This window comes from Desmodus rotundus, chromosome 5, assembly GCF_022682495.2.
Source record: "Desmodus rotundus isolate HL8 chromosome 5, HLdesRot8A.1, whole genome shotgun sequence".
Lineage (NCBI taxonomy): Eukaryota > Metazoa > Chordata > Mammalia > Chiroptera > Phyllostomidae > Desmodus > Desmodus rotundus.
In genome coordinates this window covers 82,220,604-82,245,319 of record NC_071391.1, presented here as the reverse complement: position 1 = coordinate 82,245,319, position 24,716 = coordinate 82,220,604, and the positions used below count along the sequence as shown (strand labels likewise).

The window sequence follows — 24,716 nt, the reverse complement described above, 5'->3', positions numbered from 1 at the left end:
ATGGGAGTTCATAACATAATGTCCTATGAACTTCAGTTCCTATTTTGGTGGATATGGTAGGCATTCTCTTTGAGTTCCGTAGCATCCTATGTGTACTTTATGTATTGGGTGTATCTCTGTTCTTCTGTGGCTACTTATGTCTGGGTATTTGGGAGGAGTGGGAATATTTATATCTGCTTAGATATGTAGGTGGTTTTGTTAAGGGCATATTCGGATCATATGAGAGGTTAGTCACATAGTTAAGAGTGTGAAGAGGAGTGGTTGGAAAACATGTGCAAATCTGGTAAAGGGATATATACGTAGATAATTTCATTGTCTTCAGACTAGATTTTGAAGACTATTTCTTTTTTTCTTATCCTTTAAAGTTACCTTTTTATAGCCTTTTTTCTTTTTAAATGAAATTTAAGTATGGCAAATCATAGTGTTTATGTTACTTCTGGTATATATAACATTAGGAAGAATGACATATCCCAGAAGATTCTATACTTTCTTTGAAAGCTGGCTTTCTACATTTATTTTGAGGAACTTTCAAAGTCCTAATGTTCTATAAAGAATTAGATTCCCAACACCCTTTCTATGTAGGATTGCTTGAAGTAACTTATTCCTTCCTTTTTTCCCTCTGATATTTTTTCTTCCAATTTGGGGGTAGGAGGACCTTGTTTGTTTCTTTGTTTGTTTGAATGGCAGTATACTAAAGTGGGCATCGTTTGAACCAGTGAAATGTCAGCTTTGAAATTGGTCTGTACTTAGTTAATCACATGGAATTTTTGTTGTTTTGTTTTTACATTTTAGATAACTACTATGTATTATTGATCCCTGATCAATGAATTCTTTGGAACTTTTTTCCTCATTATTAAACTGCTAAAAGAATACTGTGAAAATCCCAGAGAAATATAAGGAAGAAAATATCACTCATATCTATTCTTGTGGTTGAGTGGACAATATTGATGGGGGAGGAATTTAGAAGGAGAATGTATTTTTAAACAAATTGTAAATTTAATAAATTTATTTTGAATAAATTATATATGGGCAGGATTTAAGAAGGGGAAATTATTTTGTATAGGCAAGGGGAAAAAATATCAACGTTAGCATGTATAGACTGTGGTAGACGTTTAGAGGGACCTTGCAATTCAGGCAGACCTTGAGGGACGGAAGGAGAGAGGCAAAACAAGGAGAGAAGTCAGGCAGAACTGTGCAGTGGTTTTCTTTTTTTGGCAGTAAGATTGAGGGGAGCTAAGAACATTGTAGGCATCTGGCCAAGTAGAGTTGAGTGCAGTTAGGAAAGTGCAGAATCTTCTGGGGCATGTCATTCTCACTAATGTTAAATATATATCAGAAATAATGTAAATACTTTTTTCTAAAAAGGAATTTCTTTGCTATGATTTGCCATACTTAAGATTCATTTAAAAAGAAAAAAAAATTAGGCCATGAAAAGGTAACATTAAAGGATAAGAAAAAAGAAATAGTCTTCACAAGTGTGTGTGCTGTCTTTGGTTTCCCTGGTGGTGAGATCCCTTCCTATGGTAAGGGCATTAGGAGAAATACCAAACAAATTGAAAAACGGAATAGCAGAAGACGACATCTGTGCTGTGGTTAGCTCCGCCTTTGGGGAGGCGGTGTGGAGGGTGGTTGTGCCAAAGACAAAGACTATGTGCATGTGAAGGGAGAGAATTTGAATTGTGGATAAAACAGTTGACTTGAACTTCTGAGAGAATGCTTCTAGATATTACTGACAGGTTGATTCTCCTACAGACTTCGGTCAAGTGTGTGTTGGTGATGCGTAGTTTCTTGGCTGTGATCTCTTGCCTGTTTTTATTAATGGCGTTGCCTAAAGGGCTCTATGGACTGGTACGAGTTGGCTGTTTCCTGTCTGGAAGCTTTATATAAATTTTCCAGGATTGGGGCTGTGGCTTAGCTATTCTTGCTTATCCTATCACCTAGGTGGGTTGGGCCTACCTGGAGAGAAAAGGAAGAGGAATCAGTACACAGCACCCTAGATTTGTTCTCCAAGTCCCAATTTTGACCTGTATTGGACCTGTGAGATCAAGTAAGCAGCAGCCCTGTCTGTGTTCAATGCTGTATATAGCAACCAGTTGTTGAGAAGATTGTGGCTTTGGCCTTTATTATCTAGTTTTATGATGTATTTGATAAATGATCTTTTAGGGTATTAAATGTTATGGTGGGTAATTTACAGAAGACATTTGGCACGGCTCGACATAAACCTTTTTAAGGGAAAATGGGCAAGATGGTCTGAAATTTTTATTTGCTATTATGTAGGTGACCACAGTGGCCTCTAAACTACCTCCTCGTTGTCTCTCTCCCCTCAGTTGTTCTCCCCATGGCTGGAAGGGTCTTGTCAAAATACCACACTGGTCAGTGGGTGACAACTTTGCTTTAAAAACCCATCTTTCCCCCCCCTCCCCCCACAACATTTCAATGTAGCTTTCAAGATGTTCTGTGTTTTTGGTCTACCCTAACTGTCCAACCTCACGTTTTCCCAGATTGCAGTTCTGTCCTTTATGCCCTAGGTCATTTTTTTTTACCCTTTCCAGGAATTACCATCCTCTTCTCTCTCCTTACACAAATCCTGTCTAATCTACAAGGCCCAGGATAAGGCCTCTCTTCCCCAAAGCCTTTTAGACCTTTCTGTTCTCTCTTCTTTAAACTCCTCCAGCCCTCAGGATTGTTACTACACAATTTCATACTTTATTATAATCAGTCTTTAACATGCGACTTCTTGGAGTACCTTAGTGTATGGCCTTGAGGGGAAGTATCCTATGTATTCCTTCTGTAACATATACTACGTAGTAGGCGGTCATATTTATTAACTAATTAATGGTGCTTATAACAAGCTCCTTTTTCCTTGGACATATTCTACATTTTGAAACTGTAGTAAAACCAAATCAGTGTTGTTATGAGTTGTAGCTGAGCACGTTTGCCAGTGCGGTGTGGCTAAATTTGGAGTGCGTTTGCAGAACTTTGTGTTTGGTTCATCTTTGATGGTGGCGTAAGTAGACTAGCTTATGCTTTCCATGTACGCAGCGTGATAGTGTGCTCTTCCCCTCTCTGCAGTGTACGCCATTCGTGAAGCTGCCACCAACAACCTCATGAAACTGGTGCAGAAGTTTGGTACAGAGTGGGCCCAAAATACCATTGTTCCCAAAGTGTTAGTAATGGCCGATGACCCTAACTATTTGCATAGAATGACCACTTTATTCTGCATTAATGTAAGTGTTGCGTGGCTGTTACTGCTAAGCTCAGGTGTCGAAGCACTTTATTCAGGGCTCTGTTTCTAAATTCTGAATGTATGTGTTTTCTATTTGGAATATATATACATACACACACACATATATATGGATGCACGTGTATATTTTTTTAAAAGACTTTATTTTTAGAGAAGGGGAAGGGAGGGAGAAAGAGAGGGAGACAAACATCGATATGCCAGGGAAACATTGATTGGTTGCCTCTCACATGCCCCCAGCCAGGGCCGTGGCCGGCGACCCAGGCATGTGCCCCCCGGGAATTGAATCTGCAACCTTTTGGTTTGCGGGGTGACACTCAACCCACTGAACCACACCTGTCAGGGCTGAAATACATATTTATACTGATTAATTTGGATAGTTAAGAGGTGAGAAAAAATGTCAGTTTTTCAATTTATGTTAAAATTTACAGTAGTGTTGTCAGTTGAGAATTCTAATCTAATTCTGGGATTTTCTTTTTTTTTTTTTTTGATGCTGCTTTGTATCCATTTAGTGCTCAAATTCAAACATTTTGGGATATTTAAAAATAAAAGTATTTAAAATGTGCCCTCTTATTTCCTTTTCTAGGCATTGTCTGAAGCCTGCGGTCAGGAAATAACCACTAAGCAGATGCTGCCCATTGTATTGAAAATGGCAGGAGACCAAGTGGCAAACGTCCGTTTCAACGTGGCCAAATCTCTACAGAAAATTGGACCAATTCTAGATACTGAGTAAGATTTTTATTTTTTTTTATTTTTGTTGCATTACAGTTGATATTGGTATGTGAGATATCTGAAATTTTATTGCCTATGTTTTGTGCTAGGACTTGCTTGGTATCACGACTTGTATTTAAGTCTTTTATTCATTTTCAGTCTATTCTGGTATATGGTGTAAGTTGGTGGTCTAGTTTCAATTACTTCTTGCATGTACCAGTCCAGTTCCCCCAACACCAGTTTTTCCCCTTTGCCCTCCTCTGCCTAGCCTACTCCCCGCTCCCATAGTCAGTCCCTACACCATTGTCCATGTCCATGGGTGGGTCATTCATACATGTTCTTTGACTAGTCTCTGCCCCTTCATCCCATCCTTATCCCCTGCCTGTCTCCCCTCTGGCCTCTCTCAGTCTGTTCCATGTTTCCATGTCTCTGGTTCTGTTTTGCTTGTTTGTTTGTTTTGTTCATTAGATTCCTCTTATAGGTGAGATCATATGATATTTGTCTTTCACCAGCTGGCTTATTTCACTTAGCATAGTATCTCCATTTCCATCCATGCTGTTGCAAAAGGTAGGAGCTCCTCCTTTCTGCTGCGTAGTAGTCCATCGTGTAAATGTACCACAGCTTTTTGATCCACTCATATACTGATGGGCACTTAAGCTGTTTCTAGCACTTGGCTATTGTAAATAATGCTGCTATGAACATTGGGGTGCATAGGTTCTTTTCATTTGGTGATTCAGGATTCTTAGGTTATACTCCCAGCAGTGGAATTGCTGGGTCAGAAGACAGTTCCATTTTTAATTTTTTTGAGGAAATTCCAAACTGTTTTCCACAGTGGCTGCACCAGTCTTTGTTCCCACCAACAGTGCACTAGGGTTCCCTTTTCTCTGCATCCTGGCCAGCACTTGTTTGCTGATTTGTTTATGATGGCCATTATGTCTGGTGTGAGGTGGTTTCTCACTGTGGTTTTAATTTGCATCTCTGTGATGGCTAGTGATGCTGAGCATCTTTTCATATGTCTCTGGGCCCTCTGTATGTTCCCCTTGGGTCTGTTCCGGTCCTTTGTCCATTTTTTAATTGGTTTGTTTGTCTTCCTGGTATTTAGTCATATACATTCTGTATATATTTTGGAGATTAAATCCTTGCCCGATGTATCACTGGCAAATATGTTCTCCCATACAGTGAGTTCTCTTCATTTTGCTGATGTTTTCTTTAGCCATGCAGAAGCTTTTTATTTTGATGAAGCCCCATTTGTTTATTTTTTTTCTTTTATTTCCCTTGCCCTAATGGATGTATTCGCAAAAATATTGGTATGTAGGATATCTGAAATTTTACTGCCTATGTTTTCTGCTAGGACTTGATTGGTGTCACTACTTGTATTTAAGTCTTTTATCCATTTTGACTTTATTCTGGTATATGGTATAAGATGGTGGTCTAGTTTCATTTACTTTTTGCATGTACCAGTCCAGTTCCCCCAACACCATTTATTGAAGAGACTATTTTTACTCCATTTTATGCTCATGTGCCCTTTGTCAAATATTACTTGACCATATTGATGTGGGTTTATTTCTGGGCTCTTTGTTCTGTTCATTGATCTCTGTGTCCGTTTTTGTGCCAGTACCAGACTGTTTCAATTACAGTGGCCTTGTAATATAGTTTGATGTCAGGTATTGTGATCCCTCCTGCTTTGTTCTTTCTCAAGACTGCTGAGGCTATTCAGGGTCTTTTTTGGCTCCATATAAATTTTTAGAATATTTATTCTAGATCAGTGAAATATGCCATTGGAATTTTAATAGGAATTGCATTGAATCTGTACATACTGAGTAGGATTTTATGTTATTCTTTTTTGTGTGTCTGAATTTTTTTCTTTGCTTAATCCCTTTACCTTTTTCACCCAACTCCCAATCCACTTTCCTTCGGACAGTTGTCAGTGAATATTATTCTCTTTTTAAAAGTAGATTTGAATTTTTACCTTATAGTGGGGCGTAATAACTAAAAATAAATCAGGGATTTTACACTTTACCTAAGGTGTAGGTTTGTTTAAAGAAAATAATAAAGTAGCGTATCTAAGTTTGTAGGGTGTCCACTCATATATGTGTACATCATTGTCCGAAGCTATTTCTGCTGAGAACTTCAGATATTATTTTAGTACTTGTCAAACCTATAGGTATTTTAAAATATTTCTTTTTATTTTAAACTTTAAAAATTACCTTAGAGCATATATACTGTAGTGCGTTTTTCTGACCCAGAAGACTGCCTTTCACAGATAATACTGTTCGATTTTAGTGCTTTGCAGGTGGAAGTTAAGCCGGTACTGCAGAAGTTAGGCCAAGATCAAGACATGGATGTCAAATACTTCGCACAGGAAGCTATAAGTGGTATGTCCTTCTGTATTCTGCCTTGCGGCTTTTGCTTGGTTGACAGGGGTGAGTGATGTTAAGTGGGCAGGGCGATAAGCATGTGGGAGGCAGGGAGGGTGCTGGTGCCCTCTTCTTGGCCCACCATTGAGCAGGCTGTTTTCTCAGTTCCATGTCTAGGCTGGGCAGGAATGTGATTCTTCCTGGTAAGGATAGTTTTTCATTTAGATTTTAAAGGGTAACTTTTTGGTTAGCCTGACAGAGAAGAGAAGCCACGACGAGAAGTCCCTAGTCTCCTGCTTGTGGATCACCGTTGTCGCACTTAATAGTCACGTAGATGGTTCATGAACTTTCTGTGCCACTAACTTGATTTTGTTTGGAATTTTCCAGTGCTTGCGTTGGCATGATGAGGAACAGGAGGGAAAAGACTTTACTAAATTCTTATCAGAGATTTCTAGTCAATGTGTTCTTACACTGGGTGGAGAAACAGTGAACACCTTCAAGACCTCATCCAAGCAAATGGCAACAGCTTACAAGAAATCAAATTTCAGTGACTTGATTCTTTTCTACAGATGAAATGGGATTGTTTTTACTTGTCTTTCTTGTTGCAATAATTATAAACCATTCTTTTTGTTTGTGACCAACTTGTGACACTCAATACAGTCATTTCTTGATTGTCTCCTAGTGATTTATCCGGCACCATCTGGGCTCCTGCATCCTCGCTGTTTCATCAGGCCCTGGCCACTGAATATTCCTTCCCGGGCCCAGATGGGTTCGGACCCAGATGTGAAGTGGCGTGATTCTCTTGGTGTTTACTTATATATGTGTGTCTCTCCATCATTCCAAAGTTAGGTGTACATGGTTTAGAATAAGTTATTTTACAAACCCTCTATTTGGGAGACACTGAGATTTAACTGTAGAGAAAGGCATATTTTCCTGGATAATGATGGTCTTACATGAAAGGAGAATGTGGAAGCTCAGAGTTCATGTTTGGTTGTTTTGTTTTTATTTCCTTGATTTTGACTGTAATCATGTCACTCAGAAACCTGAAGTGCAGATGTGTCTTGCTGCTAACGTGTGATGTTAAAGTCTGACTGAATTTCCATGGCTTACACCACTGTGACTACATTCAAAAATACTCTCTTCCCCACTCCCTGCCCAAGAAAATTAAATTTTAGTGCTTCCTAATAAGCAGTAGTTCTACTGTGTCTTTGTAAGACTGCAGTTTTGTATTTCTAATGAGTGAAGGAACCACTGGTGTAATACCGAGAGGATTTCCTGCTTTTAACCTCATTCTGCTTCCAGCTGTGATAACATCTGGTCCTTGCTACACTGTGCAGTGTGGCTTTCCAAACTGAAGTTTCCTTACTACGTTTTGGTATGGGTGATGCTGGAGTCTTATCATTTGAAATCTTTGTTTTTCTGCTTTTACAGTAAAACCTCATTAATTCCTCTTGGAACTTAAGATGAGTAAGCCAGAGGAAGGATTTCCTGGAGCAAATCAGTAGTATGTAAGGAAGCCTGTTGGGTCTGAACTACTTAAATAATTTTAAAGCTTTCTTTAAAAAGCACCCTTTTACCAGTTGATACTCCAATTACTGATCACTCTTTTCAATTACATTAAAATAGCTTTCATGAGGATTTTTATGAGGCCACACTGGTTTTTTTTTTAGATGTATTCAGTTTAGTCTTTATCCCTAAAATATATACATTTTTATTTCTTGGAGAATTTAAGTATTTTTCCATTTAAATTTATTTACATTGTCACCTACTCAAACTGGCCTTGTCCCTAATGAATTTTAATTAATGAGGTTTTATTGTAGCTTATTTTTCTTAGTGCTTCCTGCTATGTAGTTTGCTTGTTTCCATTTTAGTTTTGGAATTGTTTCTTTTATTCATACCCTCTTTTAAACCCAGTGAGCCCTGTTCTGTTTTTTGAAGTCCTAAAGATGCCTATAAAACTTTGTACGTTAAACCATTACATAAAGCCACGTTTGAGCAAATTACTTTCAAGTTTGTCTTTCTGTAGAAAAACAGAACATTTTACATCAGAAATTGCCTGCATTTAAAACTGTCAAATTACCTTATAGTAACTTTCAATTTTATTATTTTGGGGGCTAAGAATTAAATGTTTTCCTAAGCAAAATTTTTTTATACATTCTTATTTTATATCTTAAAGTATTATGCTGTACACATTTTAATTTTAGTTTCATGGTTCTTTTTTGTTACCTGTAGGTTATGTTCCTCTTTATTGAATTTTATATTTCAGAGACTGTTGTCTTGATTCTTGAAACACATGTGTACAACTGTTAACTTTACTCTTTGATTGGAAATGTGCTTGGTTTGGGGATAGAGTTTTAAATGCCCTGCTGTCTTCCCTGGGAGCCTTGTGCATTGACCTTGTGCCCTAGGACTGTGGCAAAGGGGAGCCCTTTGCTTTTTCAGACATGGGTCAGGGAGCTCAGCAGGGCCCTGCCTTTTTCGATGACTTCCTAGGGACCTCATTGCTTCCTTATGACTTAAACAGTAGGCGGTCTCATTCGTTTCTGCTCAGAGGACTTGTTTTTAGGCTCATAACTTGGTCATTTTCTCCATGGGTTATCTTGGTTTCACTGGCATGTAAGCTCCAGGAGCTCTGAAAGGGCAGAGATTTTTATCTCTGTTTTGTATTCTGCTGTATCACCAGCACCTGGATCAGTGTCTGGTGTACATAGGTGCTCAATAAAAACGTGTTCAATGCATTCCTACAGTCTGTCCTCTGATGTGTTGCGTTCGTGGAACAAGTCATCAGAGGTGCCAGGCTACGTCTCATTCTGTTGACAAAACGAGAGCAGGTTTTACTGCTCTTAAGAAAAATGCTTTATGTGGCCCTTCTCCAGGACCCTGTCTCAGGCAGCAGTTCATTTGGATTGGTGCGAGTGCCCCCAGCATAGATTGCTGTAATGTTTTCGTCCAAGGCAGTTGACATCAGTTATTTGGTTGATTAGGAAAGCGACGCAGTGACAAACATACAAACCTATCAATAAAAATGTCTCATCAACAATAGAATTCACCTCAGTGTTTCTATAATTTGTATGGGGGTTCACTCCTCACAGACTCGAGAGACCAGATCTTATTTCTATGCTGCCAAGGGGGTGTGAACCTGAAGATGCACCCTGTTTCCTAAGAGTAAACAGGTTAATGTGTGGTTTCTTTTTAAAGATTTTATTCATTTTTATTTTTAGAGGAGAAAGGAAGGAGAAAGCAAGGGAGAAACATCAGTGTGTGGTTGCCTCACATGAGCCCCCTACTGGGGACCTGGCCCACAACCCAGGCATGTGCCCTGACTGGGAATCAAACCAGCGACCCTTTGGTTTGCAGGCTGGCACTCAATCCACTGAGCCACAGCAGCCAGGGCAATGTGTGGTTTCTAACAAGGCCTTATTGAAGTAATAATCAGTCCTCAGCTTAAGGAAATATCAGAGCTTGACCACTGTGGTGTGTGGCCCTGGGGGTCTTTGCTGGACAACTTGCCCTGACTCAAAATAGCAGCCTAACCTTTGAGCTGTCCTGTCCAAGTACTCAAGATAACTCATAGACCTCCAGGGGGAAGAGAAATGTCATTGTTGGCACAATGGCTAAGCTATGGCAATGCTTGCTTGTTGCAATTTTGTTTGTTAATATGTGGTCACTGAGTTGCCCGTCAGGTACTTGTCTGTAGAAACCATGTTGGTGCCATCCCCGTGGAGCGGGCAGGGCAGGGTCGCCAAAACGGGTTGGGTGCCTGTCCTGCCCTTCAACTTTTTACTTAAATTCCTCTGACGCTTTTTTTTCATTTTGATACTCTTATCTTAAAACCTCCTGTTTGTCCACTGCTTGGATATAACCCTGGGAGCGGGGGGATGACCTGTTCCCTCCTTTCCCGTGGTTTAACAGATGCAGTGATTGTAGCCTGATGTCATGTAATTTTCCCTCTTGATTTCCTATTCCTGTTTCCATCCAGTTCCTTGCCCCTCTTTCCTGTTCACTCACATGTCTCCAATACTTTTCTGTACCTAGAACAATCCCTCTTTTCCCCATGAGCCTGTTGTGTCCAGGAAATTGCATAATGTTCAGTTGAGATGGAAATCTGGAGGAGGAAGAGAGCTTAATTATTCATTGGGCAGAAAAGCCAAGTCATTTCTTTCTCCAGAGTTGTTCTTTTAATCTGATAACTATCAGTCCTGAATGGATCCAGGTCTTTTGTGTCTGGTTGGGACTCTGTAGGCTGTCGGTGACTGAGAGGTGACTGAGAGTGGAGAAGCATCCAGCTGGTACTGTAGACTGGGTGGAGTGGCACTTTCCTTGGCTCTTGAGGAAAGCACCTTCAGTAAGGTCCTGGGGTCAACCTGCTTTCTCTGCCCAGGGGCCCCGTGCATCCCCACTCAGTGCTGGAACACCTGAGGGCGTCCTGGCTAGGAAGCAAAGGTGGGCACAGGAGGGGTGTGCCCTGGGGAGAAACAGAGTGCTGCTGTCTGTCTCCAGTGGTGGCCCAAAGGCTGAGGAAGCCAGATCTTCCTGTCAAGGGCAGTGAAGAGCCCAACGCCCCTGGGGCTGACAAGAACCGCTTCCTGAGACCCAGGGGGCCTGGAGAGGACACTGGGAAGGTAAGTGCCAGAGACCCCTTGGGCCTGAGTCCTCCCTTCTCATGGACTTAGGTGTGGGCAGAGGACAGCCAGCAGGGCCTGGTGCTGCCGCAGTCTGTGCAGAGAAGTGGTACCTTTAACCCTGTCCCTTAGAGACAGACAGTCAAGTTTTTAGGGCTAAGAGAGGATACAGAGCAGGGCAAAAGTAGGTTTACAGTTGTTTGTATGGGAAAATAATACAATAATTGTAAATAATGATATAAGAATAAATTTTGCATGCCCATGACTGTAAACCTACTTTTCTCCACTTTGCAATTTTAAAGTCTGTTGCCCTGTTTCTTATCTTTTTTTCTGGGGTGGAGTGGACTTTCCAGAGCTCGGTCATTCCTAAGACTTGAGGTCTCTCCCCTTCTGCCTAGTCAGAGCCAGGGAGGCCCATGCAAAGGCCAGAGGGGTGGTTTGGTAGAGTTGCTTATGGGCTGTTTCCACTTATCTCACAGAATGGAGACAGTTCTTATTTGCTACAGTTCCCCTCAGGTCGTCATTTCCATTCAAGGAGAAAGCCATTCCTGTCAATTTTACTGTGTCCAATATTTTGCAAGCCCCATTTGATACCACTCTGGAGAAGGTGTGCAAAAATTCAAATTTAAGCAAAGTTGGTGCCAGCCACTTGTCCTGGGGCTGTTCCTTAGGAGAGCAACTTAAGACCTGCAGATACATTCAGAAAGCAGTATGAGGCGCTTGGCTGCCTCGTGCTGGGTCCGACTGCATTTAGTTCACGTGGAAGGTAATTGGCATTTTCCCACTGCAGTGGGTTTGCTCGGTGAAGATTTTAATGTCAGAAAGTTTGCCTTCCAATCTGTGACTATTCCTTCATGAGAGAGGAAGGAGGAGAGGAACACTGATTTGTTGCTCCACTTACTGGTGCATTCATTGGTTGATTATTGTATGTGCCCTGACCGGGGATTGAACTCACAACCTTGGTGTATCAGGACGATGCTCTGACCAACTGAGCTACTGGGTCAGGGTGGGCTTTGCCTTATTTTATGTAAACTGAGGCAATGAGAACTTCTGTTGTCCAGGCTCTGAACTGCCAGTTTTTATCCTACAATGTTTCTTTCCTGCGTTGCTATGCACCACTGTCCTGGGACCTGGGATGCCAGGAGGGTCGGGGGTGGGCAGCTCTAGGCTCTCCCTGCAGAGGAAGTGCTGGGGTGAGCTCACAGCCTCAGCCAGCCCCTGGGCCCTGACAGATGCCTGAGGGGGTCAGCCCTTCAAGTCCTCAGTCCGTTTCACAGAACTTGGCCTTAGGGAAGATACCTTGGCTGAAGGAGCAGGAGTAATAGTTGTGTTTTTAGGTCTAAACCACAGACTTCTTGGGAAGAAACAAGTTATGTTTTCCTACAAATTCAGGGTCAGCTGGCCGTGCCGTTAAATGTATGGTGTGCCCCTGACCTGAGCAGGGGATGGGTGAGGCCGCCGCCCCATAACAGACTCACTCAGGTCTGCAGGTGGCCTTGCCATGCCACAAGCAGGGGAAACTGTTAGCTGCCATTCTTTGAGCCTCCAGCCTCAGTGACTGTGTGCAGGCACCTTGTCAAGCATTTGGCAAAACCTCACTTAATCCTCACAAAGACTCCAGGTGGTACAGGTGGTGTCAGCTCCATTTTCAATTGGTTGGAATCATATGCAACATCCAGACCCCTCCCCACAACCTTGTGTCTACTCAGGGGTCTGCCTGCAGCACAGGCCCAGCCTCACTAGGCCTATGAGTCTGCAGTTCATTTAACCCAGAAAAACCCCCTGCCCGTGCAGGGCTCCGCATTTGTTTCCCTTAAGGAAAATGACCTGAGGGTGAGATGGGAAGGGTATTATTGGTTGTTGCCAGGCAGAGCCCTGCGTGTCAGGGGCCAGCAGCCAAGTGAGTGATCCAGGAAGTCATCCAATTGCAAACAAGAAATCATTCTTAACCCCTCAGTCACTGTCTGGTGAATAGCAAACTGGCCCAACTGCCCAAATGGGGTCAGAGCGAGCCCTGGCTGCTCAGAGCCCTGGGGAACTGCCCTTAGTTCTTGGCTGGCCTCAGGCCACTGTGGGAGCCATTCAACCTCCCAGGGCTTGGGCCTGCCTCTTGGTCCAACAGCCAATGGCCCTAACAGGTGGGAACCAGTTCTTTTTGGCAAAAGGTGCCTACTTGGTCCCTCACAGACTGGCCCTCGGTGTCTGCAGAGCCATCTCTGCTCTGGATGTTGCATGTATCTGGGGCATTGTGGGCCCCTCGCATACCCTTGTCAACTTGGGGTCACCTCAGCTGCTCCTTCCTGGCACATGGGACTGTCCTCCTGGACAGTGTTTAGGTTGCTCTCTAATGACAGAGCTGCTGGTAGGCCTCTGTTAGGCAAGGGTTAATAGAGATTTGTTTATTGAATCATGAAGTAGCTGTCACATGATTTTAATCAAAACACCATTTCCCTGACAACAGTGATGTCAGTCTTTGTTATTGCAGGAAGGAGCAGCTGTGAGGGATATTCAGTCTCCATGCTGAGCCCAGGTTTAGAGACTGAAGGTTATGATTGAAAAATTTGTTTTTATTGATTTTAGAGAGGAAGGGGGAGGGGGAGAGCGAGAGAGAAACATCAATTTGTTCCACTTACTTATGCACTCTGGTTGCTTTGTGTGTGTGGCCCGACTAGGGACGGAACTGCAACCTTGGTGCACTGGGGCAGTGCCCTAACCAGCGGGCCGCCCAGCCAGGGTGAGACTGATCAGGGGAAGCATCCAAAAATAATGGCTGCAGTCTCGACTCCTGAGGCCACCCTCCTCTTCCTCTTCTCTTTGTCTGGACGGTCCGAGCCCAGCCCTGCACCCTGAGTCTCCACTGAGGCCTCACCTTCTGCACACTGTGCTCTTTCTACCCTTGTCCTACTTCTGATTTTTCAGTTTTCCTCATTTCCCCGAACTCAGAGCGTCTCTGGGGCCTCTAGGATCTCCAGCCTCTGCCTTCTGACATGTCTCCCCACCTTCCCCCCACCCCCATTAACACTTGCTGGTGAACTGCTGTTACAGCTAGCCTGAGGTGGGGGTCACTCTTCGCTCAGGAATCTTGGCTTCTTTTGGAACCAGATTCCTGGAGGAGGAGGGGCTGCTTGTCCTGTCCTTGTATCCTGAAAGCAGATTAAGGGGGCCTGGGTGCTGCCTGAGAGTCTCCAGGGTAATTCTAAGGAGCTTGGCTATGGCAAAGCCAGAGGATTCGGTCTCTTGAACCTAGAAAGACTATATAGGAGGCCTGGGCCCAAGTGAACTGAGGACCGACAATAGATCAAAGCCCAGGGAGATCAGCAGTGGGCCGGTCATGGCCAGCTGGAGTGGGGTCTGCAGGCTCCAGCCTCCTCTTTGCACCTGTTCCACTGTGGGGCCTTGGGGACCAAGCAGCTGTCTGTGCAGAGGAAGACCCCTAGCCCTAGGCCCCCTGACCCTTCTCTACCCAGGAACAGGGCCTAAAAAGGGGAGACAGATGAAAAAGGCCTCTTTGTATGTGCGACTGGATTCCCACGGATGCTCTTGTGTCTGTGACACCCATGGCTGTTGCTGCCAAGTACTCATCACGGAAAATGAAATCTTGGTTAAAGTTCTGGGGTCTTCACCTGGAACTGGTACTCAGAATAGGACAGCCATCCCTTTTTTTAAAAAATATGTTTATTGACTTTAGAGAGAGAGAAAGGGGGAAGAGTGAGAGTGAGAGAAACGGATTGGTTGCCTCCTGTACGTGCAGCCTAGGTATGTGCTCTGACCAGGAATCGAACCCCCAGCCTTTTGATGTAGCGGAGGATTCTCCAACCAACTGAGCCCTACTGGCCAGGGCAGGACAGCCATTCTTGAGTGAGGGAAGAGATTGTACAGGTGCCGAGCAGCCATTTTGTGTGTGCAGTGTTGGGCCAGTTAAGAGTTAAATGAAAGCAAGACAGGTAGAAGTGAGATACTATATGGCAAGCTGTCAAGGGAAGCTGGGGAGTCTTCTGGGTGCTTTCCGGTTTGAAGGCAGTATTATGTCAGGCTGCATCTGAACCTCGCAGTAAACCTAGAAGTTAAGTCAGCCAGTCTGTGTTTCCAAGGGCTGGGGGCACAGTGAGCCCTTGCAATGATTTGCCCAGGGTAGTGGCGGAGCTGGGAGAGGTGCCAGGGTCAGAGGACTCAGTCAGAGGTTCTTTGCTGCCTCCCTGCCTGTTCTTGGCCGAGAATGGGTGGGCACCACCCTGCCTGGAGGGACTTTCTGGCTGGGGTGGCTGCTCCAGGAGGTGGGCTGGGGAAAGCCAGGCCCTGTTCTCTCAGCCTTGTTCCTGGACAGGCCCTCCTTGCCTCTCCCTTTCATTCCTGGGGCCCCCCCAACCTGCCTGTCCCTGCACCCTCACTGTGCTGGCACAGGGCCCCTGCTAGACATTAGGCGTCCGTAATGACCAGAGGGCAGGTCTAGCGGGTCCCAGACCAGACGGAAGAGTTGGCTGAGGCTGTGAACTCCGGATCCTTCACACTCTATGCTTCCAGGAAAGGCCTTGGGGGCTCTCCCTCGGTTCAGTTGTGTGCCTCTCGCCAGTTGTGTTGTGCTGGTGGCCCTGACAGGGCCTTGGACTCATTCTTGAGGGTCAGAGTGCTCAGCCAGGCCTCCTTGTGCAGCTTCTCTGGCCCCATCCTTCTCTCCTTTTTTGGGGGAATCAGGAGAAAGATTGAGTCAGAAACTCTCAAAGCCTGCCTAGTGGGTAGAGTGACTCAGTTCTTCCTTTGAGACTGAATCCCTAATATCTTCTGGGCCCAGCCAGCCCTTGGGGACTCAGCTGTGGCAGGGGGCTGAGGGGGAGAGTCTGCTTCCCATGGTGCGAAGTCCTCCCTCCTTCTCCCTATCTGGGCTCCTGGCTTGGTGGCTCAGCCCTGCACCCAGTCTGCCCAGGCTTCAGCCTCTGCCCTGAGTCAGTCAGGCCTAGGAAAGTCCCCTAGAAACTGAGACAAAGGGAAGTATCAGTACTCCCTAGAGGCACTGGCAACAACGTGTCTAGAGGAATTTTGCTTCTGGTGCGTTGGGACACGGGGACGTCACAGCAGGAGTAGAGTTGAATGGCTGAAGGCACTTAGCAAGCTCCCCCGTCTGCCTGACTTGGCTTTTGGGTTTGGCCTCAGTGATTTGTGGTCATAGCTTCATCCCGGTTGGGGGCAGATATGCCAATGAGGGCTAGTGACTGAAGTGAGGGTCCAATGCTTTCGCTTCACTTAAGACCTGCATCTGTCTCCTAAGGGACATTGCAGAGTAGGAGCCATGCACAATATCCCCTCCCTTTAGAGCTGCTCAGCCTTTTCGTTTCTGTAAGGTGACACCACAGGCTGGGGCTAAACTGAGAAGGGCAGAGCAGTTGTGTAGCCTGTGCAGGTGATTTATTTTGTAGCCATGTGGCACCCAGGATTCAGTGCACAAAGCCCACAACTTCCTGCCAAGGTGTACTGGGGCTGCAGGCACAACTGGGGGAGTGGGGGAAGGGATGGAGCCTCCCCTCCCTTTCCCAGATCCCCACAGAAGGGACTGGGACACTCGGCAGGGAGGGGCCCTGTGAGAATCAGTAACTGACAAGCACGAGGGGTTGCAGTTGGAGACACTGATGCTCTTCTCAGTCAGGGGTTAGAGACCCCTTACCTCGGGGTCCATGGACGGGCCTGAGGGTGCAGGAACCAACCCCTCCCCTGAAAACATCTGTGAAAAGACAGAAAAGTTGTGCATCTGTGCACATTTCTCACTCAGTAAGAGGGGCCAAAGCTTTCATTAGCGTATAAGAGGGACCTTTGAAACCTCCATCTGGGAACTAGCTGGGTGGAAGGGAGCAGGGGGCCAACAATAGGAGCTGGGGGCACTGTCACTCCCCACCGGGGCAGGGCCTGGCCAGGGTGCCGGAGGTGGGCTCCGGACAGCATCACTGCACCCATGGCACCCCCCAAGTGTGGCACTGCCAGCTCTAGTCCTGCAGCCCTGCCCCCCTTCACCCCCCCCCTGCGCTGAGCCCCTGGTTCTGGAAGGCCACAGAACTGAGGTAGGGTTCCGGAGAAGGTAGAGGTCAGGGGCCCTACTGGCTGCTTTGAGTCCTGGCCAGTCTGCTGGCAGGTCTGTTATTTTTGCCTGTACCCTGGGCACTGGGGTTGTTTTGGGCAATACAAAAATGGAGAAATTTGGTGGGAAGGGGGAAAGTTTGCAAAACATCATTACTGAAATTGAGTGCTTTCCTTGAAAAAAGAAGTGCAACTGAATTTCAGTGTTACTGAATTCTTGGATAGCCGAATGGGGGTGCCAGTTGTTTGGGGGCAGGGCTGAGTGCCAGTAAGGGTGCTAGGCCAGAGCAAGTCTCAGAGAGGCTCCGGCTCTGGCTCGCTTCTTACCCTCGCCATTCCTCCCACTCCCACTGCAGCCTGAAGAGGATCCCTGTCTGTGGCCTCAGTTCCACAGCATGGGCTCAGTTGGAATGGTTTGAGTGAAACCAAATCTTAATTGAATTTGCTGCCAGAAAGTAGGATTTAATACTGCCCTTTCACTCAGGGTCTGGCACTAGAACAAGTCCCACACATATGAGCGTGGCCTCGAATGCCTCAGCAACTGGATTCTTCCAGTACCTGAGGGCACTGAGTTGGCCTGTGTCCCTGTGTGGGGGTCCACAGTATGCCCGTAAGTTGAGGCCTTTTGCAGGCCCCACCAATTTGTCATTATGAGTAAGTAGCAGTGTCTTGCTGGCCGCTCGTTCTCAGCCCTTGCCCTGCATCTTGCTTGTCCTCGGGGAGCCTGACATGTCTGAGCCCTCCCGCAGTGAGGCCCTGGCCAGGCTACCTGTGAGAGTCCAGGAGCATCAGGCAGCACCCAGCCCGCCCTGGCCATGTGCAGGGCTGTGGTCAGCTGTGCCTCTGTCAGTATTCCGCAGCAGCTAACGTGTACTGGGCTATTTCAGAGCCAGGTATTATTTACCCTGCTGACGTCAATGAGAACATGCTATCCGGTGCCCTTTTCTGCAGCCTGAGCTGAGCACCGGGGCTCAGGGAACACAGCCACCTGCCAGGCCTTTAAAAACCCACCCTGGCCCGAAGAGGTGAAGGCCCTGTCTCGCTCGCCTGACATTCATATCACCCAGGCTCTTAGAAAATAAGTTGCTTTTATTGTAATTCAAGAGTGTCGGAAATGTAAAAACAGTATATTTTTCTTGCAGAAAATTGCCCCATTTAAATTAATGTTTGATACAAAGATCATTTATTAAACTGCATTTTAGGCTATTTTCTAACATTGAGTGACAGGTTACATTTTGATTTTTTTCACATTGGAACTATTATGATTTGCACTTAAAATACCAAAGCTATTGAACTCACCATTTATTCCTTAGTCATTAAAAGAAAAAAGCACACAGAAACAAAATAACTACAATTAGATTAACTTTATGAAAAGTAACTCTTACAGACCAAACATCCAGCGAAACCACCCTTCTCCCTTCAGAAATAAGCAAATCATCTTGCCCTTTCTACAAAGTGCAAATATCTCTATCACTTTTATTTCTTAAACTGCAGTCCCAAAAGGGAAGCAATCCTCCTTTCCTGTCTGCTGCTTTTCCCCTTCAGAGGTTTTGGGGGACGCAGATTCTTTTACTAGCAGTCGTGGGACGGTATCACCACTTGAATTTCCCTGATTGAGCAAATTTGAACAGATGGGCATCACACAGCCAGTGTCAAGTCCCAGTGACCTGCACCTGCTAATGTAACGTCACTGCAGTCTGGGGTTCTATTTTTCCAGGATGCTATTATTCTTTTTTTAAAGCTCGCTCTACCTACCCACTTTGCCTCTGAGAGGACAAAGTTTCAAAGTATGTTAATTTTTTTAACCATAAAAGTGTCTGATCTGTACTTTTACTGGAAGGGCCTTAAATGTAAAACATCACACCCTTCCTCAGGACCAGGCTGAGTTTGGTCTCTTCTCCCAGCAGCCCCCTTCCTTGGGGTTGAGTCTGTTGGCCTGTAGGGGTGGGCGGGAAGCTGGGAATCTGGTCCCTCCGAAGTTGAGGAAGAGTGTGCCCTTCTAGCATCTATTTCTGTAGGAAGTTACTGTATTGTGTAACTTGGAAAAACTAGACACGTTTGATGTGAACCTACACTTCTGTAATTAACTGGACAATAGATGCATGGCAGTCCGTGGGGGCTGTCTCTCCCTCAGCCTTGTTCACGGGGGAGCCACCTGGAAGCTGCCGTTGTCCCCTGGAGGCAGCTGTCCAGTGGAGAATAAGGTTGAGGGGACAGTGTCACATTCACCTAGTGCTTAGCCAAGATGGAGGCTTTGCATATCTAGCTGTTGCTCATGAAAAGAATTACCTACCACTGATGATGGGAAAGGACATGCGGTAAAAAGCCAGCAAACCCCAGAGCTTGCGCTGGTTCCCCCCTCGCCAGCATGGTGCCCTCAGACAAGTCAGACTTCCTAGAGCCACGGTTTCCTCAGCTACAAACAATGAGGACTCTGTCTGCCCAACCAATTTCGGAGAACTGTGAGGATTAGAAGAGATTATTGTGAAAGTGCTTGGTAAATTCATGTACTAATATAAGCAATGGCCCCTTTGGGACGGGCAAGCTGAGTATCTGGGCAGGAACCGTCAGAATTCTCACCGGCTGAGTACACAGGCCCTGCTGCTGCCTGTTTCTCAATCTGTGCGGTCTTGTGTGCGCACCTCGGTGAAGTGTGCTGAAATCTGCCCACACGAGATGTGGACATGAGATGGTGCTACAACTAGGGTGGCTATAAACGCCCGCAATCAGCTAGGCTACCTTAGTGGGGGAAATGATAAAACCAGTGTGCGAGGGGCACTGTCAGACCAGGGACTCCGGGCCCAAAAGGAGCTCGGTCCATCCCGCTGCCTCCCCGGAGCCACAGTCTGAAAGGAAGGACCCTGAAACCAGGCCCACAGGCCGGGGAGGACCCCACTGCCGAACCTGTCAGAAGGGATACATAAATTAAAAAAAAAGTTCTCCGGGGCCCAGTTTAGAAACAGAGGCAGACAGTGCTGCTCTCGTCTCCCCACATCACTCTGAAGACAAGCTCTTTCAAAATTTCCAGAAGGAACAAAATGATCAAATACCCCTGCCCGTGCAATGACCCCGACTTACTATCTGTTCTCCAGTATTTACCTTTGATGTCCAGGCACAAAGATACCGAGCGGCTCAGGTGGCTTCAGAGGAGGCAGCAGAGGCTGCACAGTTTATGGTACAGATGCAGCCAAGGTCAGCCCCGCTCAGGGGCGGCCAGCTGGTCCCGGGGACCAGTGTTGTTAAATGACCTTATGCATTGTCTCTGGAGGAGGAGGAATGTGAAAAAGTTACCTGGAGTATGAATTTTCTTTAAAGCAATAGGGGACTTATGAAGTATGACTGTCAGTAGACATAGGTTTTTAAATGTAATCCAGAGCTGAGAACTCTGACCCCAACACAGAACCCGATGTTTCAGGACGTGACTGGGGACCAGAGGGCCCCACCAAGGAAGCCATTCACCGCATCATGTTCACACCTGAGCAGCACACACCTATCGGGCTGCTCCAGGCGCCACAGCCCGGACCCCTGACCAGCTGTGATGGGAGGCTGCTGCTTTTTGCCTCTCCTTACTTTCTGGTTGGCTGCCCAATCACTCTAGCTGAGAAGACACCCTTTTTCCCAGCCTTAGCAATTAGGTGGAATTCTTTTCTGAGTCCCCTCTTTAAGGTACTGCTCACAGTGTGGGGGCAGAGTGGGGGGAGCCCAGGGTCACAATGGGTCCTTTCTGCAGCTCAGCTGGCTGGAGGGCGATACTCCCACAAGCCCCCAGAGACCCCGGGGCCTCTGAGGTTAAGGGTGGACTTTAGTCCCAATCCCAGGCTCCTGCCAGTCCCACCTAACCAACTCAGCACACAGTGTAAACACTCAGGAGCTCTTTATTGCTGAGGAAGAAAGGGACTCTCTCTCTTTCCTAGGAGGCAGCCTGATAGGAAAGGGGTTTCATTCCTATCAGAGCAAGTCCCATTTCCTGCTCCTCCCTTTGTGGGACCCAAGTGTTTCTCATGAAATGATAGTTTAGGGTGGTTGGTGAGCCTTCTGCCCCCCCTCTCTGCTCCCAAAGGAGCAAGGGTGACGCAGGCCTGAGAGGGCAGAGCTGGCGAGGGGGCAGCTAGGGATGGTCAGCTCGCTCACCAGGAGTTTGCAAATGGAACACCCACCCCTTTCTATTGTGTTAACCCGCTCTATTTGCCTTACAGGGACCAGCATATCAGTTGCATGTAAATACTAGAGACACACTTGCCCAACTGGAAACTGCAGAACTAGTGCATTTTTCCCGAAGCAGAGACTAATACCCCTGGATTAAAAAAAGAGCACAAACAAAAAATAAAGTACCACACATATTGCACTTTTTGCCGAATGATGAAATTTTTACCCCACGTTCATTTCACTGAAGTCTCTCCAGAGGATCCTGTTTTACAAGATGATAAAGCTAACGATTATCATACAGTAGTGTACACGCTGCTAATGTGAAACAGACTGGAAAGTCATTTCAAAGTAGCCTCTCACAAAAAAGAGTGGTATTAAGCCTTCTTATTAGTGTTACTTTAGTGTTTGTGAAAACTGCCTGGAAGCTTATACAGGTCACTAATTAGGGGACAGAGCAACACAGATGACCAGACAGGGCTGGGAAAACAGCACCTGACTGACCTGACCTACAGAACCAGTCTCCTCTCACCAGCTCACATGTCAGTAAATACAGATGGTCATGGAATTTATTGATTTCTGCTTGAAATGAGAAAGGCAAATAGGAGCTTACAACACAGGTCCAGCCAGACAGGACACGCTATTCCCCAGGTGAGCATCTGAGCCGCCAGTCTGTCCCTAACGCACGTCTGTCTCCAGGTCCTCTGGACTTCCAGCAACCTCGCTGCCGGCCTCAGTGTCTCGCAGCAGCTCCGAGGCTTCCTGGGCTAAAAGGCGTCGGTCTCATTGGCGCAGGCGTCTAAGCCCATCTGTAATTGTGCCTTCCCGTGACTGCGAAATGAGTGGCCCCCATTTTCAACAGGGAAGGCCTGTAAGTTTCATAGACGTTACAGCACTTCAATAGTATGTTTTGGAAAAACATCTTTCATTCTAAATGAATCAAGCTGTTTTAGAACTAGGTATTTGCAAAGACTTAAAACAGATTAGAGATCTTAATGGAAGGATCTCTTACATGAAGTACCTATTTCACGAAATCATCAATCTTAACCATGAGGAGGAATAAGCAATGCACAGAAGGAGCACAATTCATTCTTCCTGGACTGCCACTGTGTGTTCTCAACTCACAAGGATGAGTCCTCCCCAGCACCCTTTCTGGCTAACACCAGGGTCCAGCCCCCGACAGAGCGCCCCTTCAAAGCGTCCGGGCACCAGGTGTGGGGGGGTGCGGCTGGGAGCAAGCACTGCTCAAGGTACCAACGCTGGTGGGGCCTGGGCTAGGGGGCAGAACAGACCTCCAAGACGGCCCATGCTTCTCGCCTGCCTGGACATGTACTACAAAGAGGAAAGGCAACTCAAAGGTGTTCCTAGATGCAGCATCAATGTTGTATCTGTCTCTCTTCTTTGTGCTTTAAGGAAGATGCTTGTGCTTAATGCATCCATCTGCAGATAGGACAAGCCATTCTGAAGGACAGAAATGGCAGTTTTTGTAAATAATACTGAATTTGTCACACTTGTGTGTTATTGTCCAAGTGACAGATTGCTCCTTCTAGGTACACAGTTGACTAGCTGTAGCATCTATTTTTCACTTACTTTGATGGATGAATTGTAATGATTAAGTTTTACTAGTAATATAATGAGTTTGGCAGATGATTTGCTTAAGTGGTTAACACATCTGTGGTTTTTGAATATTGCTGTTAATACTTTAACATTTAATTACAAGTCAAAACTTTAAGGAAATTAAGAATACAATTCCCACATGGTGGAAAACAAACTCTGAAGTGACTTTGGATTTAGCATTGATATAAATGGAAAACTTGGTTTCTACCGAAAAGAAATAATTAAAGCGTGATCTGGGGGAAAAAGGCACGGCACTACCACTTCACACAGGAGATAAAAGTTCATTTTTCTTTTTCTTAAAATTTCTAAGCCCTATATGAAACTGTCCAAATATACAAAGCTCAATAAACTACTAGCAACATATAGTGTGAAGTCAAAGTAGTTATTACACTTTAAAAGAGCCACTAGGTTCTCTAATGACCACCTGCCCAAACCAGAAGTCTCCACCACTGACTTTGTAGGGAGAGCCCGCCTTCCCCTGGCCCAGGGCTGGTGCTCTTGATGGTTTCTCGAGTTTATTGTCCCCAGTCTCCACTACGGGGTGGGGGGTGGGGGAGGAGGGTGTTCCTACAGGGGACATCTTTGGAGCCAAGGACACTCTGAGTCTGTAACCCAGGGCACCTTCTCAAGAGGTGTGCTGCCTGCTCCCACTTGGAGACGACCGCCACTCTCAGGGGTTAGTACCAGCTGGTGTTCAGTGGCGCTTGAAACAAAGCTCACACCCCAGTGCTTTATGATGGTCTTGGGCACAACTTCATCAGCAGCTTTGAACTTATGCTTCAGTGACAAAGTACAAGTTTATTTCCTGCGCATCCGATTTCATTATGTATCCTCGACTTGCCTTTAAGCAACATGTTGTTCCTAGGCTTCAGTGAAAAATACTGCCTTTCTCCCCATATATAACGGCATGCAGTTTCCCTGCATTTACCAAGGTTTCCCTCGATAACTGGTGTAGTTCTGGATAAAACCTAGGTCTGGATGTCTCCTTATAAAAACACTTGTCGGTGTCTCCCGTGAGAATCTGCTCCACTTGACCCAAGGGCATGAGCATCAGCCTACGACTACGTTCCAGCACTTGCCACAGGAAACTACGGTGGGACAGAGGCAGGAAGAAGCAACATCAGCTTGGCCAGGCCCTCTGCTTCCAGTTGGGCAACTTGATTTTTCCCCCTAGGGAGAGGGCAGGAAAATAAGGTTTAAATGTAAAAGGCTGGAATAAAAATAAAAATACACACCCTTCCTACATTCGACCTGCCTCACTTCCTGTGCTGAGTTCAGTTCACCAGGACATAGCCGCTGTGCTGTGGGTCCACGGCCTCCAGCATTTCACAATCAAAGAGTCCAGGGAACTCAGAGAGGGCTAGAGGGTCGTAGCTGGAGGGTGCCTCCTGCAGTCCTGAGCTCCTGGGACAGTCTGGTGCTGCCACCGCGCTCTGCTGGGCTCCATCCACGGGGTACTGACAGGGAGCGGGATAGTCTGGCTCAGGGGAGACGGTGCCTGGCAGCTCACAAGTCTGATAGGAGAACTGTAAGGGTGCTGGGGCAGCTCCCGACTGCTGTGGTGGCGGAGGCGGTGGAGGTGGTGGCGGCGGCTGCTGCTGTAAGTGTGCCTGAGGGCCTGGTGAGGAGGGCAGGGGCTGCAGCTGCATCTCCTGGTACTGGCTGAGGAAGGGGCTGTACTGCATTTGTTCAGAAGCGGGCTCCAGGACGGGGCTCAGGGGCTGGGCCAGGCTGAACGGTGGAGGCTGCTGTGACGGTGATGGCGTCTCCTGGTGGGCCAGGGGCAGCTGCTGACTTGGCTGTGGGTACGAGCTCTCAGCTATCTGCATCTGGTTAAAGTAGGCCTGCAGCTGAGACTGTTTCTGGAGGAAGAGTCGCTTCTGTTGGAGTCTACATAGGCAAAACCAAAAGAAAGAATTTTAAATCTTCAGTGATGGCACTTTTAATGTGAAGCCTGAATCA

General features: G+C 46.2%; 2 protein-coding genes across 5 annotated transcripts in view; one reads left to right on the top strand and one right to left on the bottom strand.

Moving 5' to 3' along the window:
- Positions 1 to 21,283, top strand: part of PPP2R1B (protein phosphatase 2 scaffold subunit Abeta) — a 39,430-nt gene extending 18,147 nt beyond the window's left edge. For 2 of the 3 annotated variants that reach the window (XM_053924615.1, XM_024570786.3), the window contains exons 12-15: positions 3,073 to 3,227; positions 3,828 to 3,970; positions 6,236 to 6,327; positions 6,697 to 9,047. In XM_053924615.1, the coding sequence (XP_053780590.1) occupies positions 3,073 to 3,227; positions 3,828 to 3,970; positions 6,236 to 6,327; positions 6,697 to 6,713 (407 nt within the window). In that variant the 3' untranslated portion in view covers positions 6,714 to 9,047. Of the gene's footprint in view, positions 1 to 3,072; positions 3,228 to 3,827; positions 3,971 to 6,235; positions 6,328 to 6,696; positions 9,048 to 10,809; positions 10,932 to 21,190 lie in introns of those variants that run through there. The other variant, XM_053924616.1, reaches the window with a different exon arrangement.
- SIK2 (salt inducible kinase 2) overlaps positions 18,103 to 24,716 on the bottom strand; it is a 125,390-nt gene continuing 118,776 nt past the window's right edge. The window contains exons 15-16 of one of the 2 annotated variants that reach the window (XM_045204055.2): positions 24,010 to 24,644; positions 18,103 to 23,924 (exon numbers count right to left, since the gene is read on the bottom strand). In XM_045204055.2, coding sequence (XP_045059990.1) covers positions 24,029 to 24,644 — 616 coding nt within the window. In that variant the 3' untranslated portion in view covers positions 18,103 to 23,924; positions 24,010 to 24,028. Of the gene's footprint in view, positions 24,645 to 24,716 lie in introns of both variants that reach the window. The other variant, XM_024570821.3, reaches the window with a different exon arrangement.